At 40.0% G+C, this 20,607-nt stretch overlaps 1 protein-coding gene across 2 annotated transcripts in view; it reads left to right on the forward strand.

Moving 5' to 3' along the window:
* The first annotated feature begins 5,418 nt into the window (after nt 1-5,418).
* The window catches only part of HPRT1 (hypoxanthine phosphoribosyltransferase 1), a 32,034-nt gene continuing 16,845 nt past the window's right edge, over nt 5,419-20,607 (forward strand). For both annotated transcript variants that reach the window (XM_043973928.1, XM_043973929.1), the window contains exons 1-2: nt 5,419-5,669; nt 20,313-20,419. In XM_043973928.1, coding sequence (XP_043829863.1) covers nt 5,643-5,669; nt 20,313-20,419 — 134 coding nt within the window. In that variant the 5' untranslated portion in view covers nt 5,419-5,642. The remainder of the gene's footprint in view (nt 5,670-20,312; nt 20,420-20,607) is intronic.

A 20,607-nucleotide genomic window follows, 5' to 3' on the forward strand; every position in this document is an offset into this window, starting at 1 on the left:
CCTCAGACACTTGACACTTACTAGCTGTGTGACCCTGGGCAAGTCACTTAACCCACACTGCCCTGTAAAAAAAGAAAAAAATCATAAAACCATCCCTTCCACTCTGCCCCCACCTGTGGAAGTATGTTGTTTACATCTTTGTGATATACCTAACCATTGTTGTTGTTGGTGGTGGTGGTGGTGGTGTGTGTGTGTGTGTGTGTGTGTGTGTGTGTGTGTGTGTGTGTGTGTGTGTTACATAAAGGAGCTTGATGGGGCTACTTGATGAGTCTTTGGATCTTTACGTCTTCTTCCAAAAGCTGTGTTTATGTCCACTGACCATCTCTTACTTGGGGAACATCTACTAGGGCTGGGCTGGTCCAGTAATACCTCAATGAATATGAGGACATCTTAATTCTCATCTATTGGGAATGAACTGTTTGACTGGACTATTGTGGGTCCAAGCCACAGCTTTGCACTGGGTCAGAGGAAGAAGTCCATAGCAAATCCCTTTTGCTCTTTCTGGAACTAAGTTGGGGTGGGGGTAGTGAGGGAAGCCTGGGAATATACATAGATGTAGGTATATTAGTTCCCCCTATAGAAGGTAACCTCTTTGAAGAAAGAGATTGATTTGTTTTTTGTCTTTTTTTGTCCCCAGGCTGGCATATTTTTCCCCCCTGAGGGACCCATGATTTCAAAAATATATTTTAAACACACACACGTATATATGTGTGTATGTGTATATGTATGTATATGTGTATGTGTATATATATGTGTATGTATATGTATATGTGTATGTATATGTATATGTATATGTATATGTATATGTATATGTATATGTATATGTATATGTATATGTATATGGGTGAAGGGGTGGTACAGTGGATAGAGTGCTGGGCTTGGAGTCAGGAAGACTCAGCAAACCACTCCAGTATTTTTTTCAAGAAAACTCCAAATGGCATCACAAAGAGTCAGATCCGACTGAAAATGACTGAAGAAAAACAGACCTTCCTGGGACCTTATAATCTTGGCACTTAATATATAGTTTTAGTTGCACTGGGAGTTTAAGTGACTTGGCCAGGATCACAACAGCTAGTATGTGCCAGAGGTAGGACTTTAACCCCAGATTTTCTGACCTTAAGGTCAGCTCTATTTTTATTATTATATTTTTTATTTTTTGTTAATATTTTTCCATACACACAGAGCTTAGGCCCCGTGCCATAGGTTACACATAATTATTTGTTTCTGTCTTACCCTCCTCCTAGCCCCTGGAGTAGCAGGATCTGTATCTTGCTAACTTTTTTTTTCCTCCTCTTAGGGCCTAGCAGGAAACACCCAGCAGCCACTTAACAAGTATTTTTTGAATGAGCCAACAAACCAGTGATAGAAATCTAAGAATCCTAATCATTAGAAAGGCCCTTAAAGGTCACCTAATCCAATTCCCTCATTTGGATGAAGAAACTTGAGGCCCAGAAAGACAAAGTGAAGTATCTCATAATTCTGTCATACAATTAACAAGTGATTGAGTTGGGACTTGAATCTGGCTATGGGTATCCAAATCAACATGTGTCTGCTATATGCCAAGCACTATGCTAGATACTGGAAATTCTAAGACAGAAATCAGTCTCTTTTGTACACAGTATCAACAACATTGTGTGAGGATCAACTGTAATAGACAACTCTTCTCAGCAATAAAACGATCCAAGACAATTCCAGAGAACTCATGATAGAAAATGTTCTCCACATCCAGAAAAAAGAACTGTGGAATCTGGATGCAGATTGAACAATACCGTTTCTACTTTTTTTTTCCTTTTTTCTTTTTTGAGGTTTTTCCTTTTTGCTCTGATTCTTCTTTCACAACATGACTAATGTAGAAATATGTTTAATGTGATTGTACATATATAAACCATATCAGATTGCTTGCTGTCTTGGGAAGGGAGAGGGCAAGGGAGGGAGGGAGAAAAAATTGGAACTAGAAATCTTATAAAAAATAAATGTTAAAAACGATCTTTACATGTAACCAGAAAACAATAAAATACTTTTATGATAAAAAAACTCGAAATCAGTCTCTTAGCTCAAATAGCTTACATTTTACTGGGGGGAAGACAACATGTAAACAGAGAAGCATTAACACATGATAATTTTTTTTTTTGTAGAATAGAATTTTATTTTCCAAAATATATGTAAAAACAAATTTTAACATCAATTTAAAAAAAAAATTGTTCCAACTTCTCTTCCTCCTCTATTCCCACCCCCACCCACTAGAACTCAAGCATTTCAAAATAAATTATACATGAGTAGTCATGGAAAACATTCCCACATTAGCTAGGTTGTGAGGAAAAAACAGTCAAAAAACTCCCAAAACTTCAGACTGAGGAATTGTCAAAGAGAAAAAACATTTTTTTAAAAAATGTGTTTCCAGGGGCAGCTAGGTGGTGCAGCGGACAGAGCACCGGCCCTGGAACCAGGAGCACCCGAGCCCAAATCCAGCCCCACACACCCAACACCCACCAGCCACATGACCCCAGGCAAGCCACCCAACCCCAATTGCCTCACCAAAAAAGAAAAAAAAGAGAGAAAAGAAAAAAAAATGTGTTTCCAACTATTTCAGATACTATCACTTCTTTCTCTGTAGATGGGTTACTATTTTCATAGTCTTTCAGGGTTATATTGGACCATTGCCTTGCTGAAAATAACCACATGCTTCCCAGCAGATCATTTTACACTATTGCTGTTATTTTGTATACAGTGCATTTCACTCTGCTTCAGTTCATGTAGGTCTTTCCAGGTTTTTCTAATAGTATCCTGTTCATCATACCCTAAATAATGTACCTTAAACTTGACAAAGAATTTTCTTCGTATTAGCCCAGCAAAGTCATCATAACTATTTCCCTCCATCCTATTCCCTTCCCATGATATTTACTCTATTTTCCATCTTCTTTTAAACTATTCCTCCTCAAAAGTATTTTACTTCTGACTGTCCCCTCCCCTACTCTACACTCCCTTTTTTCCCACCCTTCCTTCCTTATCCTCTTCCCCTCGTACTTTCCTGTAAGGTTAGATAGATTACTCCTCCCAACTGGGTGTGAATGTTATTCCCTCCATGAGCCAATTCTGATGAGTTTAAGGTCTTTGAGCTAATTCTATGTTCCAAATTTTCTTCCTCCCTCTCTCCTCAACCCTCCCTATGAAATCAAGCAATTCAATATTTCATACTTGTGCCGTTATGCAGAACGTCTTCACCTTCCTTGAAAGTATTTTGCTTTTTACTACTCTCTCCCAGAATCTGCCCTTCCCTCCTTCCCCTCCCCCCCCCAATCTCCCTCCCCTCCCTCAGGGCAAAATATATTACTATACCCACTTGAGTATGTATGTTAGTCCTTCTTTGAGTCAATTCTGATGATATTAAGGTTCAATCACTCCCCAATTCCTTCCCCCTCTTCCCCTCCCCTCCATAAGCCTTTTTCTTGTTTCCTTCATATGAATAACCTCTCCCCAGACCATCTCTCCCCCTCCCCCTCCCCCAGTCTATTTCTCCTACACCTCAACCCTATTTTAAGGATGTCATTATGGGTTAGTTAGGTGGCACAGTGGACAATGCACCAGCCCTGGACCCAGGAGGCCCCAAGCCCAAATCCGGCCCCATACATACGACACCCCACAAAGAACAAAACATAACTTCCCTTCGTATTCAGTTCAGACCTGTGTCCTCTGTATTATCTTCCCATATAGGAATGTTAACAGTTTGATCTGTTAATATCCTTCAACACATGATAATTTGAGAAGGGGGGAGATTTTGTTTCAATATCATTGGCTTCCTTTTTAATCCTATACATTTTCTTTTTTTTCAATCTTAATAGTATTTTTTCCAGTTACATGAAAAGATAGTTTTCAACACTTGTTTTTATAAGATTTTGAGTTCCAAATTTTTCTCCCTCCTTGCCTTCCGTCCCCCCCCCACAAGACAGCAACCAATCTGATATAGGTTATATATTTATATATGTACAATCATGTTAAATATATTTCCACATTAGTCATGTTGTGAAAGGAGAATCAGAAAAGGGAAAAACCACAAGAAAGGGGGGGAAAAGTGAAAATAGTATGATTCAATCTGCATTCGGATTCCATAGTTCTTTTTCTGGATGTGGAGAGCTTTTCCCATCATGAGCCCTTTGGAATCGTATGACTGAGAAGAGCCAAGTTTATCACAGCTGATCTTAACACAATGAGACTGTTACGGTGTACAATGTTCTCCTGGTTCTGCTCAGTTCACTTAGCAGCAGCGAGAAGGGAGAATATATTAACAACCAGAAGAATTAGGAAAGTTTTCATTAGCTTGCTATATAAAGGGAAGTAAGGATTCTAAGAGGTACAGGTGAGGAGGGAGTGTGTCGCTTTTCTTCTGATTCTTCTTTCACAATATGACTAATGTGGAAATATTTTTAACATGATTGTACACATATAACCTATATCAGAATGGTTGCTGTCTTGTGGAGGGGGGAGGAAAGGCAAGGAGGAAGAAAAATTTGGAACTCAAAATCTTATACCTGGCACAGAACAGGGGTGGGGGCATCCACAACAAAAGTCCAGAAGCCAGAATCTAAGCCCTGCCTTTTGAGGCTTTGCAATTCATGCCACCAAAGTTTCTATCACTTTGTGCAATGCCCTGAGCAACTCCCTGAGCAAAGCTTTGCAAGAGATGCAACAAAAGTTTCTTATTTCTCAGAGAGTCGTGGGAAAGGAGTGCACTGAACAAGCAGTGACACAAAATAATTTGAGAAGGGGGGAGATCCTAGGTCTAAAGGATGGTGGAGGTCATTCAGTCTAATCCCCTAGTTTTACATAGTTGAAACCTCAAGGTCGCATGGATCGTAAACTGCAGAGATGAGATTGGAACCTGGGTCTTCGGACCTAGGCCAGGTTTGGCGCCCTTACCACTGCACTGACTGCATCAGAAGGCCTCAGAGAGAAGGCTCAGCTTTTGCAGAGTCCTTGGAGGAGTAGGTGCGGGAGATGTTCGAGGGAAAAACTGGCGCGCGCGGGGTGGGGGGTCCATATCTGGGGAGACGAGGTCGTGCTGCAAGTGTGCATGGGTTGTTTCCAGAATTCGAGCTCCGGGAGAGCAAGGGCTGGCTTTTTTGTCTTGGCATCCCTGGCATTTGCCCGATGCCTGGCACCTATACCTAGTGGGCCCTTAATACGTGCTTTTAATGGATTGGGTTCCATCCTGAAATAAAATAAAGGCGGGAGACAATACCTGTGTGAGTGGATGTGAGTGTGTGGCGCGGCTCGTGCCTGCGTGGCGCGGCGCGTGCCTGCCCGCCGCGGGGCGGGCGGGGGCGGGGGCGGGCAGAGCCGAGGTGGGGGAGGGGACCGGAGGAGAGGGGGGCGCGGAAAAGACGAGGCAGAAGGGGGGAAGGGAAGGGGCGGGGCCGCAGAGGAGGTGGCTTGCAGGGTTGGCGGGCGGAGTCTGCGCCATTTCAGCTCAGAGCTGGGGCTGGCACGGTCGCATCTCCATCGCTCCTTTGCTCCCTGGCTCTCCGGGCGCCGCCTCCTCTTCCTCCTCTAATCCTTCCTTCTTCTCCACTGTTTCTCTCTCCTTCTCCTCCTCTCCTCTCCTCCCGCAGCTGCCCGGCCGCCGCCGTCGAACTTCCCGCAGCGTCATGGCGAACCTGAGCCCCAGCATCGTGGTGAGCCGACCCCGCCGTCCCTGCCCTCTCCTGCCCGCTCCTCTCCCCCCCCTGCCCTCTCCTGCCCGTTCCCCCCACCCCCGCCTGCCCGCTCCTCTCCCTTCCTGCCCGAAGATCCCCATCTGGGCAACCTGGAGGGCTGGGGGAGCGATCCCCGGGGGGAGGGGGCTGGGTTGGCATAAGACTGAGCTAGACCAGACCAGACTAGACTAGACGGAGGGGGGGGGGCGCTGCCCAGCTCGGCTTCACGACGTGGGCGGCGGAGGGAAAGGGAAGGGGGGGGCGGTCGAAGGAGCTAGAAAGGAGGGAGGGGGGCTGCGCTCCAAAATGCGGGTTATGAGAGAGATGGTCACCAGCCATGTTGGGGGGGGAATATGCGGCCACCAGACTGGCGGGGAATAGAGGGTTTCGGGGGTGAGCCAAGCACCCCCCGTTTGTTGCTGGGCTCCTTTTAGGCTTGATAGGCTAGGGGTGCCGTGTGGGTGACTGGAGGGTACCCCAAAAAGTCAAGGGCGGAGCCAAGTGAGCAGGGAAAGAGAAAAAAGCGCCTTTTTTTTCCATTCATTAATTACGATCCCGCAAAAGGATTTTTCAAGTGTCCACCAAGTGCAAGCAAGGCACCCCGTACTAGGCACCCGGGGAGAGGAGCCCACTACAACTGCATTGGCCATAATTACCCTCTGGGAGCTTCTGTTGAATTTCCACAATGTATAAAATACCCAGTGGAATATACCGTTTGATTAGACCTATTACAGACACACGCGCGCACACGCACACGCACACACACACACACACACACACACACACAAACAACCTCCCCCCCCAACCTCGTCCCTGCAGAGCTACATTCAGCCTCTAGTAGCTTAAGATGAATTCTTTTTAGATTTGAGCAAGCATGAATCACCTGAACCAGGCAATTAACCAGGAAAGAATGAACCAAATGAATCCTACAAAAATACTTACATATTGGGGAGATTTTTAAATAAAATTTAACTATGTCATCAATCTAGTTTAGGAAAATATTTTTTAAATATTAGGATATGCTTCGTGTAAAGGCACTGTCCTAGGCGGGAGGGGGGGGGCGGGGGGCGGGCGCACAGAAGGAAATTCCTTCTGTTGAAGCTTGGGAGCTGTGTACATTACACCAGGTGGGATACTGAATTTTTCCAAACATGACCCCTCCCCACAAAGAGCTGTATTCAGCTTTTTTTTTATTCAGCTTTTAAGTTTGAAATATATATATATATTTTCTTTTGGATTTGAGACCAGGAAAACATTAATCAGTGTAAACGTAGGAGAAAGCATTTTCTTATATATTATACTGGAAGGATTGCACGTTGAAGAAATTCAATTTCGGTGTATTTTATTGATTCTCATACATTTTCTAAGCTCTGGTGTATAGAGGATGTCTGCAATTGAACAAGATTTGGTGCTGCTTATTTGTCATATTGTGTGATATAAAATGGGTGATAGTCAAAATTTTGCCCATCATGGAATGTTTTTATATGGGTAATCCCATCATGCTTTGTCTGCCATGTTTGTTTCTTTGGCTACCTAGGCATGGTGTGTACCTTAAAAAAAAAATTCTAATTAAAAGATGATTAATGCAGCAAGGGTGAGATGCTGTGTTTTCATTTATTTGTATATAATTAATAAGTGCTTTGTATGTTATATGTACTATATAAGGTGCATAGATAATGTGATATGTGCAGTTCTCTTAATTTGAAATCTGTTATTACTGGTATGTTAATCCCTGTACTAGAATTGAATTTCACCTTGGCAATAGGGCTTGTTGAGCTATTAAATGTGTCTTTTCTCACCTAGAGTCTAGCAGCTGTGCTGGCAAGGATTAGAAATTAGACTGGAGATGTTCAAAAATATTCTTTAATGTCTTCAACTAAGAGTTCTGTGCGTTTTTATTTTTGAGGAATGACATGCTATGCCTCTGTATGTCTTGATTCTGTGTTATATGATTAATCATACAGTATTTATCTGGATAATGCAGGTGGGAGCCATAGACAGAATGGAAGGCAAAGAAGATGGAGCCTACCATAATCCAAAAGAGGAGGGGGGATCTGTTGCTTTGCTTTTCAGTACCTGGGGTTTGCTAGGCAGAAACTGGACTGCGGATTTTTTTTTCCATGATGCAGACATGATGACAGTCATCCCCTTCTCTTCCTCACTACATGCTTTATTTTATGGACATTAAAAGATCACAGGAGTTTGATTTCTCTTTCTTTGTTTCACTAAAATATGAATAAAAGCAGCTGCCATTTTAAAAAATATATTAACATCAAAATGATGGTACGCCTGCAGATCCAACTAGAAAAAGCAGAAATAAAAAAATAGTCAAACCTATCCTCCTGCCCTTGACTACCTAATTAGTCTCGGAAAATAATGACATTATTACAGTGTTAATGATGTCCTCCTATGATCATAGATTTCAATCTGAAAAGGACCTTAAATTAATGGTCTAGTTTAATCATCCCGTCAACACCCCCCCCCCATTTTAAAGATGTGGAAACTGAGGTTCAGAAAGGTTAAATAAAGGATTTGCCCAAAATCAGATTGATAGTAAGTGGCAGAGCTGGTATCCAAATTCAGCCCCCCCCCCTTCCTGTTTTTCTGCATCAGGCTGCCTCCTTGACTGTTTTATATTCATATGGTAAATTATTTAATGATTTTTAATTGGGGAAACCGAATAAAAGCCTTTAAATTAGGTAAACATTTGTTTACCCCATCACTCCTGTGCCCCCCTCCTCAAGTCCACTCGTGCCTCATCCAGTGTGGAGGGCACCCTCTGGTCTCCTAGGCAACGGTAGCTCAACCCAAGCTTCCATCAGGTTTTACCTAGCCGAAAAAGCTTTCAATTTTGCCTGGAGACAGACCTGTGTATCTAACACCTGAAGACCAGTTTAGCTAGGATCCCTTCAGTCACATGCTAAGGACAAAAAAAAACAACAACACACACACACAGAAAGAGGCCCTCCCCTCAAGAACCATAACAGTCTAAATTCAGAGGGGCTCCAAAACAAACAAACAAAAAATAGGTAGGATTGGCAGGGGAGTGGGTGAGGGGACAACTCAATGATACTGTTTGCTGGGGCCAGGGAGCATTTGTCTGTTAAGAATGTTGATTTTATTTTTTTACCTGGTTGCTGAAGGTGTGAGTTTCCTTGCCACATTTAATTTCTCAGAACTGCTAAGCGATAGGAGGATCCCCTTATGCATTAGATGAAGAAACTGAGGCAAACAGGGTTAAGTGACTTACCCTGAATCACACAGCTATTAAGTATCTGAGGCAAAGATTGTAGTCATATATGAAGTATTGTGGTACCACATATATAACTACATTTTCTTTGGGGTAAATGACAGCAGAATAAGGTGATTTAAGAAGTCAACATTTAGTATTTTTCATGGCTACACATGTAGAACTTATATCAAATTGCTGGCCTTCTCAATGAGGGGGAAGAGAGAGAGAGAGAGAGAGAGTTTGGAACTCAAAATTTGAAAGAAAAAAATGTTAAAAGTTGTTTTTATATGTAATGGGGGGAACAAAATATTAAATTATCCCCCAAAAGTCATTTATTAAGAGTGCCAGGCACTGTTAGGCACAAAGACAAAAATGAAAGACTCAGGTCCTCAAATAAGCAGAGTAAATTTGAAAAGGCAATGTGAGATAGTAGATAGAGTCTGGACGTGGAATCAAGAAGATCTGAGTTTGAATCTCACCTTAGACACTTATTAACTTAGCTGTGTGATCTGGGCAGATTACAACTTCTCTGGGACCCAGTAAATCCGTAAAATGAAGGGGTTGGTTCATTGACCTCAAAGATCCCTTTCAGCTCTATATCTGATCCTATGATAAATCAAAGAGGGGAGAGATCACTAACAACTAACAACAAAAAGCATTTATTAAGCTCCTACTATTTGCTAGTCATTGTGGTATACGCTTGATAGTAGAAAAACAAAAGGAAAGGCAAGGAAGGCTTCGTGGAGGAGGTGGTGCCTAAGCTGGGCTTTGAAGGAAGAAGATTTTGATAGTAAAAAATATTAAAATACCAACACAAAAATAGTACTTAATTCGCAAGCCTTGTTATAAAATAAAACTATGAGAGTAGCTATCAATTTAATTAACATTGAAGATTATGTAGCTCAGTAGTTACTAATAGCCCTAATGAAGCTCTGGGCTATCTCAGATGATCTCAGAGGGTTATCAGAATTAATTTTATGAGAATATTTTGTGCATTTTAATACCTTTTCATGTAAAAGGGAAATCTGCCCCAAATTGCCTTTTGTACAATGAGAATCTCTTGAACTCAAAATAAGAATGTCACAGTTCTAAAAGGTTGGAGTGCATTGCTAGATATTAGTAATCTAGAACAGCTTTTTTGTATTAAAAGACTGCCTCTCTCAACACTGGGGCTATCCTTTGCTCCCACTTTTGTCTTCCTTGTTTGGGGCCTCTGTGTTAATCCTGTTGCCATCTTTTGGCCGTGGTATTCAGAGACCAGCAGTCACAAATAGTGAATTGATGGGCTAAGTGTAGACTGCTTCATTTCCTTGTTTAATGTCAAGGTTGCTCAGAAAGAAGATGATTTCACATTAGGCATGAGTTGTATGCATACACAAATCTTAATGTAGACCATCAATTATGTATGTGAATCACAAAATTATTGAAAATGTCATGCTGGTTTTATTGGAAAATAAAAGGCATTTTCATATCTTCCCTGACAATCTAAAGCACATAGCCTTGAATTTTAGACTGAATTTCAATGAGTTGTTCCAGTTTATTAGTTTTGAATGTGTATTAATGTTTTGCCTTTTATTGATAAATTTCACTTTTATCTGGATTTATTAAATGATTGAAGATTTGTTGAATGTTTTGTTTGCTCACATAGGTTAGAATTGGAAATATTTTCATTTGTGTCGGAAAAGAGAGCTGCAATCATTTCTCAAGTGCTTTGGTGAATAGTTGGTGGTAATGGGGAACTGTTGGCCTGACTTCCAGTATGGACCTTGGGCTGGGAGGGTGGGATCTGGACAAATATTCCACTCAGTTTTGAATATTCTCTCCGTGATTTTTCACTCTCAATCAGTATTTTGAAAGAGGGAGCCTTGATTAATCTTTGGTCTTCTTTGTTTTTTATTTGAGGGATTTTTAAAAATTCTAAAACACACACAAAAAACCCATTTTCATACACACAACAAAAGATATAGAGGAATCTATGTGACACTGTGGATCTCTGTTTTGGACCATTGGATGATTTTTTAAAAGTATATAATAAATTCCACACAAAAAAAAAGAAAGAAAAAGTATATAATAAATTCTGTACAATCAAAACTGCCCTGCTGGTCTGGGCTCCCTTCTGGGGTTTTTTTAACATTTTTTTTACAATGCCTTCTTTGTTTTGGCAGCACTACTAGCTCCCCTTCCCATGATTTTTCCCCACCACCTTCCCCCCATTAAAAACAGAAAGAAATATTAGTAATAAATAAGCTCATTCAAACAAAATGAGTCCACAGTGGCCATGTCTAAAAAAGGTCTGTCTCTGTACTTTGTGTCCATCACCTCTGACTTTCTCATAATTCTCCTGAAGATACCTTGGGTAATTGAAATACATAAAACAATACCGTTCTCACTAAAATTATTTTGTTTTGGAAAATAATTATTTTCATTAGGAAATGTTATTTGTTAACACAACAGATTTATTATTTTTCTTAAATTAGTCAATTTTAATTTTATCTATTTTAATTTCTAACATAAATGAACACATACCCTAAAGAAACAAAAGCTCTTTGGGGTCCTCAATAATTGAGATCTTGAGACCAAGCCAAGCACCCTTTAATTTTTTAATCTAATTTTAATTTAACTTATCATTTGGCAGTAATTTTTATAAACCTGTCCCTTCCTGTACCTCACCATTGAGCAATTTTTAAAAAGAAACTAGATAAATCAAGCTCTCTAAAGTCCAACAAAACAAATGTGCGGCGTAATCTAGCAAAACATTCCCACATCAGCCATATCTGAAGATGTATGTCTCTGTGCATTTTTAAGTTCATCACTTTTCATCTTCATTCTTTTGGACTCTTCATTGCACTGATCAAGGTTCCATAGAAATCCTTCAAAGTTGTTTTTCTTTATATTGTTATTGTACAGATTGTTCTAGTTCTGCTCACTTTGCTCTGTATTTTTTCTGAGAACTTAACCAGCTAATTCTGAAATTGTCCATTTCATAATTTCTTAGAGCAAGATAATACATTCACTTCCCACAATTTATTTAGCCATTTCCCAAAGGAGGACACCTCTGTATGTTTTTCTTTTTACTCATCCCCTCTTCTTTTCTACACTAATGCTTTAAATTTTCCTTTTTCCTCTCCTAAAAACCTACAAAATGGGGGCAGCTAGGTGGCACAGTGGATAAAGCACCGGCCCTGGATTCAGGAGTACCTGAGTTCAAATTCGGCCTCAGACACTTGACACTTACCAGCTGTGTGACCCTAGGCAAGTCACTTAACCCCCATTGCCCCGCAAAAAAAACAAAACAAAACAAAAAAACCCTACAAAATAAAACCAATCTACCCTGCCTCCTCTGTTTTTCCTTATTTAACTCCTTTAATATCCTTTGAAAATATAGAACTTCTGAAAGGACACTTGTTTGTTCTCTCCCCCTATAAGACTGTTAGCACTACATCATAATACAACTTCTAGTTATTCAAAGAAATTTACTTTTCTGAGTTTCTCTGAATTCTTATAGTTGCATTTCAGAGTTCTTACTCAGAGCTGATCTTTTTATCAAAAATGCTTTTAAGACCTATATTCCATTAAAATTCCATTTTTCCCCTTGCAAGAGATTATACTCAGCTTTGCAGAACTTGTTATTTCTTGGCTGTAGGTCTATCTCTTTTTTCTTTTGGAATAGTGTATTGCAAGATCTCCTTGTTTCTAGAAGAATCTGCCAGATCATGTGTACTCAGCTGGAGTTCTTGGTACTTGAACTGCTTCTTTCTGGATCTTGCAGTATTTTGTGGGGACTCTGAATTTTTACATTCTTAGACATTTCCTTTTGGGGTTCTTCTGCCCTCTGGATCATATAGATCTGGGTAAGATCTAAGAGGTCTTAGGATTCCGTGAAATATATGATTCATTGATTCATTTGATTCATGTTACCATAGCTGATATATAGGCAGTATCATGCAACTCAATTATTTAGATGAAAATTACTACAATTTGTTTTTTGTCAAATATTGTTCAGTTATATTTTTGTTACTTTGAAAACCTTCCAGTTCCTTCCAAATGCTGCTAAAGTAAACCATGATGGCAAAAGATTCTTAAATTATCTCCCCTTGACCCATTTTTCCAGGTCAGTTGTTTTTTATATCTTGTTTTTTATCTCCGTTTTTTTCTCATTGTTTTCAGGGAATCCATTTCGTGGGTTAGAGTTAGAACTTTCTCTTCTAAGATACTTGGCACATTTCTTTCCCACAAGGCTTTTATTTAATTTTTTAGAAAAATCTCATACTTTGTTTCTTTTAGGTATGCATGCAGTCCTTGGAGATCGTCCTTTTTTCTCCGAGTCTTTGTTTACTGTTTTCTTTCACGTAGTTCAGTAATTTTTTAGTCATATCTGATTCTGTGTGATCCCTTTTGGGGCTTCCCAACTCCAGGCCCAGAACTCTATCCACTGTGCCACCTAACTGCCCTTCTTTCACATTGTAGGTACTTAATCAATGCTTCTTACCTTCCCCTTCTCCCTCTTTCCTTCTTTTGGGGGAATCTCAAAATTTGCATTAGTTTTATGTACAGATCAGTGTTTGATTTACACATGTCTCCAGCTTTAGTTCCTGCATTGGGGCTTTGTGTTAGGGAAAGGCTCCCTCTTTCTGCATTTATAGAATGCCCTTGCTCTGGGTTCTTGTGCTGACCTTCACCCCCTCCCTGGATCTTTGAGGTTCAGAGCACTGGATCTTCAGGGACTTAGCTTTCTCTTCTGGGTGGAAGAGTAAAAACTCCTGTCCTGGTCTTAGTATTCCAGTGGCTTGGTCATTGTCTAATGGTCTCACCATGGTACTTTCTCTGGTTGGGCTGGTAGGTGGGTCCACTGCCTTAGCTGGGGGCAGGGTGGCGTCCTTTCCTCTTCTGGGGGCCTTCTGGCTGTTTTTTGTGCAGGTCTAGGGCAGAAGTTACTCAGGTTTCTAGTGTGATTTTTTTTTTTACAATAAACATTTACTTTATTTTTTCCAGTTACATGTAAGGGTAGTTTTAAACATTCATTTTCATAAGATTCAGAGTTCCAAATTTTTCTCCCTCCCTCCCTTTCCTTCCCCCTCCACAAGACAGCAACCAGGTTATATTTGTACAGTCCACAAGTGCTCTTTTTATCAGTTCTTCCTATTGGGGGGGGGGTCCTGATGTGATTTTTTTTTGGTGAGGCAATGGGGGTTAAGTGACTTGCCCAGGGTCACACAGCTAGTAAGTGTCAAGTGTCTGAGGCCAGATTTGAACTCAGGTACTCCTGAATCCAGGGCCGGTGCTTTATCCACTGCCCAGCCTAGCCGCCCCTAATGTGATTTTTAAAAAATCATTATTCAATCTGGTGCAAATTCCAGTGTTTTGCTAGAGTATATAGGCACTCAGTGGTTTGGCTCCCATTCAGGTAGCCATCTTTGCCAGTTTGGATGAGCTTCCTTAACCATTTGCTGAAGATTGCTTCAGTAGACACTGATTGAGAAGCCAGACAGGATGGTCAGTGTCCATCGAGAAAGTTGGATACTGCCATTGCTTAATAGACCTTCAAAACTGGATGGTATCCCTCTGGTTTCCCTGACCAAAATAACCCTCTTTGGTTACCACTCCCCGTTATATGCTATCATCTCCTGTTAATTAGAATGTAAGCTCCTTCATGGCAAGATCTATCTTGTTATTTGCATCCCAAGCACCTAGCTCTACACTCCACCTGTGTGCCACCTTCTCAAAGGAAATACTGCCCTTCTTGCCCAAGTTTTCTTTTCCTTGGTCAATCAGTGTGTTATCTATGCAGGTGGTAGCAGTACTTGCTTTCTGCTAGATGCTCCCTGTTAAGATTTCAGAGGTCAAAAGAAGCTGCTCTGTGACCTCCGCCTTCAGGCTATAGGCCACACAACCCTGCTCTGAGAGGGTCAATGTTCTCCTGGAGAGAACCATGTTGAATGGGAGTCCAACCAGAAGGTAAGGTAGGGACTGTGGGCTAATTGTTTTTAGTATTATTTACACGGTTGATGGGGCTATTGAATGTTGACAGCTTTATTATTACTGCTTTAAAAAACTCATTACAATGCTATTTTATTTTGTGGAGCATCTTGCACTTAATGAAATGTAGTCATATCATCTCATTTGCTCTTTACATTAACAAAACTAAAGATTACAACCCTAAATGCTCATTTTTAGTATCTACAAAAATGACAGATAATTTAATGAAAATGCTATTTTTGTAAAGTACCTTACAGTTAATGAAATGCGCTAATGGCCATTGTCTCATTTGCTCTTTACAGTGATCCTATATAATCGTAAGCGTTAACAGAATTGTAAAGGTAAAAAAATAGATGAACAAAATTTTGATAAGAATAATACATTAATAACAGTGCCATTTTATTTTGTATGGCACCTTGCATTTAATGAAATGAATGCATATTATTATCTCTCTCTCTTTTGGGGGGGGGGCAATGAGGGTTAAGTGACTTGCCCAGGGTCACACAACTAGTAAGTGTCAAGTGTCTGAGGCTGGATTTGAACTCAGGTCCTCCTGAGTCCAAGGCCAGTGCTTTATCCACTGTGCCACCTAGCTGCCCCTATCTTATTTATTATTGAAATTAACAAAATGTAAAGATTATAATTTTATTTTCTAACTAGCACTAACAAAATTATAAAACTAATGTTAATAAATTAATAAGCACCCCATTTTATTTGGTATAGCACCTTGCAGTTAATGAACTGAATTCATATAATTATTTCATGTGCTCTTTACCTTAACAAAATGGTAAAGATCACAATTCTAAATACTAGTTGTTAATATTAACAAAATTACAAAGCTATTAAAATTTTGCTGTTAATGAAATGTATTTGTGGCCATTATCTCATTTGCTTTTCACAGCAATCTTATAAACTAATTGTTAATGTTAACATCATTATAAAGATCAAATCTTAAATGCTGATTGTTAACATTAATAAACTTATACAAATAATAGTAATAAATTAACAATCCTATTTTATTTTGAATGTCACCTTGAAATTAATGAAATGAATTGTTAATAAAATTCTAACACTATTTCAATCCCAAATACTAGTCACTAACATTAACAAAATTAGATGTTAACGGTGCTGTTTTGTATAACACTTTCCAGTTAATGAAATGCATTCATAGCATTATCTTATGTGCTCTTCACATTAACAAAACTGAAAAGGTCATCATCCCAATACTAATTATTAATATAAACAAAAATCACAAAGATAATAACAGTACTGTTGTTTTGTTTAGCACGTTACATTTAATAAAATGCATTCGTGGTATTATCTCATTTGCTCTTTACAGAGATACTCTAAGGTAATTGTTAATGTTAGCAACGCTATAAAGATCACAGCCCTAATTATTTACATAAACAAAGTGATGGGTAATGCTAATAAATTCATAATATTTTGTGTGACGTTATTGAAATTAATTCGTATCATTTGCCTCTCATGTGCTGTTCGCCTTAAAAAGTGGTAAAGATCACACTCCTAAATACCAGTTAGTAACATTAATGAAATTACAATAATAATTTTCATAACAATGCTGATATTTTGTTTAGCACTCTGCAGTTACTGAAATGTATTCGTGGCCATTATCTCATTTGCTCCTCACAACAATGCTATAAATTTACCGTTAGGGTTAATAACATTGTAAAGCTCTACCCTAAATACTAATTATTAATAAATTTGAAGAATAACAAATACTTTGTGGCTTAATAAATCGATAGCAATGCCATTTTGTTTTGTATATCACCTTGCCGCTAATAATCACAACCCTAAATACTATTAAAATCACAGGCTGTTAACAAAATTTGTTCATGGCCATGATCTTATTTGTTCTTTCATGGTGAGCCTATAAGCTAATTGTTAACGTTAACAGAATCATAAAGGTAAAAATACATGAACACAATTTTAAAAAATTAATAGAAACAATATTAATAAATTAGTAACAATGCTATTTTATTTTTTGGTACCTTGCAATGAATAAAATGAATTCTATCATCTCATGTGCTCTTCACATTAACAAAATTGTCAAGACCACAATCTTAATTTCTCGTTCTTAACATGAACAAAATCTTATGGATAATATCAATAAATTGATAACAACGCTATTTTATTTTGTATAGCAGCTTTCAATTAATGTAACGCATTCATAGCCATTTTCTCATGTGCTCCCCAAAGCAATCCTATAAACTACTTGTTATTGGTAACATTGTAAAGCACATGATGATCCCAAGTGCTAATTATTATCATTAACCAAATTATAAGGATAATGTTAATAAATTTATGACAGTGCTCTTATTTTGTATATCACTTTGCAGTAGTTAATGGAATGCATTCATATCATGATCTCATTGGTTCCTTGAAACATTAACAAAATTGTCAAGATCATAATCCCAAATGCTAATTAACATTTGCAAAATTATAGATGATATTAATAAATAACAATGCTGTTTTATTCTGTATAGCACCTTGCAGTGAAGTGCATTTGTAGCCCTCATCTCATTCTTTCCTTTCAATAAGCCCATGAGACAGGCAGTGCTAGCCCCATTTTATAAACAAAGTACCTGAAGTTTCGAGAAGTTAAACAGTTTGTCCAGTTGTTTGTGCCCTCGCCCTTGCCCTCGCACATACACACAAACACACAATGTAGAACAGGTAGCATTCGAACTCTGCTATTCTCATTTCCAATCCAGTCTTCTTTGCCCTACCCCACAGTGTCTCTCTTCAAACTTAAGCTCCTCTGACATAATAGTCATACACTTTTAACCATGGCATTCTCAGGGGCAGCTAGGTGGCGCAGTGGATAAAGCACTGGCCCTAGATTCAGGAGTACCTAAGTTCAAATCTGGCCTCAGACACTTAACACTTACTAGCTGTGTGACCCTGGGCAAGTCACTTAACCCCAATTGCCTTACCAAAAAAAAAAAAACCATGTCATTCTCCTGTTAAACTGCAGTGGCTCCCTATTACCACAAATTCCAGTTTGACATTTAAAGCCCTTTACAACCTGGCCCCAACTTCCCTTTCAAGGCTTGTTAAACAGTAGTCCTTTTCATACATTCTATAGCGTGAAATTCATTTCTCTTAGAATCTCCTCTCCAAATCCCTTGTATTGAGGCCCTTCCTAATCTACCGTCCTAGCTGCTTGTATTTTTCTGCCCCCTTCATTTCCTCCTTAATGAAATGGAAACTCTTTGTAGGCAGGAACTGGTTTGGGGTTTGTCTTTAGATCCTCAGCATTTTTCAAGTCCCTGGCTCATAGTTGGTTCTTGATCAATGGTTGAACTAAGCAGGCTCCTCATGTTCTTAGAGAGGCAACAGCATAGTCCCAGAGAGAGAGCCTTGGGCTTGGAGTCAGGAGACACCTGTGTTCAAATTCTGGCTATGGTCCCACTAGCTGTGTGACTGGGTAAGTCACTTCATTTCCCAAACCTCAGTTTTCTCCCCTGTACAATGCCATGGATAATAATCCTTATACTGTTATACCTCATGGACTTGCAAAGACTGGGCTTCAATCAATATATAAATTAGATTATAATTAGATACCTAAAGTTTCATCACCAAAGGTAGACAGGGGAAATCAGATTTGATTGGAAAATTAAATCCGAGGGGCTGGTAGAGTCTGGTGGCTGAGCCTTGTTACTGAATCAAATTACCCTTTGTTGTTTAATTGGATGGCCCACAAAAATGCATAGAGTCAGAGGTGGAGTGTTATATGGGAGGAATGGCCAGGAGGTCAGTGTCACTGGATCCCAAAGTGTGTGGTGATGAGTAAGATGGAAGAAGATGGTACAGTTAGGAGGGGCCAAGTTGTGTTAAGGGTTTTGAACATCAAACAAGATTTTATATTTGATCCTGGAAGTGTTAGGAAGTCGCTGGAGTTTTTCGCAGGGTGGGGGTACTGTTACCCGGTTAGACCTTTGCTTTAGGAAGATGAATTTGACAGCTGAGTGGAGGATGAACTGGAGAGGGGAGAGACTTCGTGCAGGGAGACCAACCAGCAAGCTATTGGCATGGTCTGGGGGGAGGTGAGGAGGGCCTGCGCTACACTGCTGGCAGTGTCTTGGGGACTGTGGAGGGGCATTGAACCAAATGACCTCTGGGGCCCCGTCCAGCTCTAGGTTTATGAGCCTAAGTTGCAAAAAGAGGCAGATTCAGGGTTGAACTTGGGGAAAACATGAATAGAGCTTTCCAAATGTAGAAGGGACCAACTGGGAAGATAATGGTTTCCCCTTCAGTAAAGGTCTTCAAGCAGAGGCTAGATGATAATTACTGGGTATGTTGTAGAGTGGCTTCTTGTTCAGTTTGGATAAGATGTTCTTTCAGATCTCTTCCAACAGATTCTGCAGTTTTGTTAGCTTGAGATAGTTTCCTAATTTCCTGATGTTGCTCTGCAGCCAATCACTCATGACCCTTACTTCCCCAACCTTGTGCCTTCCAAGAAAAGCTTTCCCCTTCCTGTTTCAGAGCTAAAGGAGAACTTTTGGCTCTGGTGGAGATTATTGGCAGAAGCTGCAAGGGCCTAGGAGCCCCATCCCAAGGACATGGGGAAAGTCAATATTTGGCATTCTGGGATTTTGTGAGGACAGATGCTGTGAAAGACAACCAAACGGGCCATTTCATAGATTTCATTTTACACCATTTAAATTTCCTTCCCTCATCCCCCTCCCAGGGAACTTTCTTGTAGAGCAAAGAATTTTTTTAAGCAAAACTGATCAGGGGCAGCTAGGTGACACAGTGAGTGGGTAGAGCACTGGTCCTGGAGTCAGGAGGACCTGAGTTCAAATATGCCCTCAGACACTTGACACTTACTAGCTGTGTGACCCTGGGCAAGTCACTTAACCCCAATTGCCTCACCAAAAAACCCCCAAACAAAACAAAACTGATAAAATGTTGGGGGGTGGTGATGAAAGAGGTCTCCAGTCTCCTAGCTGTATGACCCTAGGCAAGTCACTTAACCTTCATTGCCCCAGAAAGGAAGGAAGGAAGGAAGAAAGTGAAGGAAAGAAGGAAAGTCTCTTTAAAAGATAAGCTTGTTCTTTGTAATTCATTTTCCATTGTTTTGGGACAATGACTTAGCAAACTGCGTTCTTTCCAAGTTGCAGGAGAGGAATCAATTATGGGTGAAATAAATATTTAGCAGATGCTTTAGTGTTGCGGTTCAGGTGATTGGACATAGGCAGAGGCCTCCTGTGCTCCTTTGTAGATATTTATCTGTAGGTTGTTAAGACCCTGGGGGACAGCAGTTCCTTGCTACTCCTGCGGCTTGACATGTAACTATTAGCCTAAGACCTGATGTTCCTGGATCAGGGTCAGCAGTCTTGTGCTATTTCTGTCCAAGCCCTCATATTTTTGTGAAACTTTCTTTTTTTCAGATTGAAGATGACGAACCAGGCTATGACCTGGACTTATTTTGCATCCCTAAGCACTATGCTCAAGATTTGGAGAAAGTATTCATTCCTCATGGGCTTATCATGGACAGGTCAGTGCGACTTTCAATGGATCAGAATGTCAGATCTGTACAGTTATAATTTATTTTTTCCCATAAAAACAATTTTATTGAAAAGAGAGTAGGGGCGGCTAGGTGGCACAGTGGATAAAGCGCTGGCCTTGGACTCAGGAGGACCTGAGTTCAAATCCGGCCTCAGACACTTGACACTTACTACCTGT

This window comes from Dromiciops gliroides, chromosome X, assembly GCF_019393635.1.
Source record: "Dromiciops gliroides isolate mDroGli1 chromosome X, mDroGli1.pri, whole genome shotgun sequence".
NCBI classification, from domain to species: Eukaryota; Metazoa; Chordata; class Mammalia; order Microbiotheria; family Microbiotheriidae; genus Dromiciops; species Dromiciops gliroides.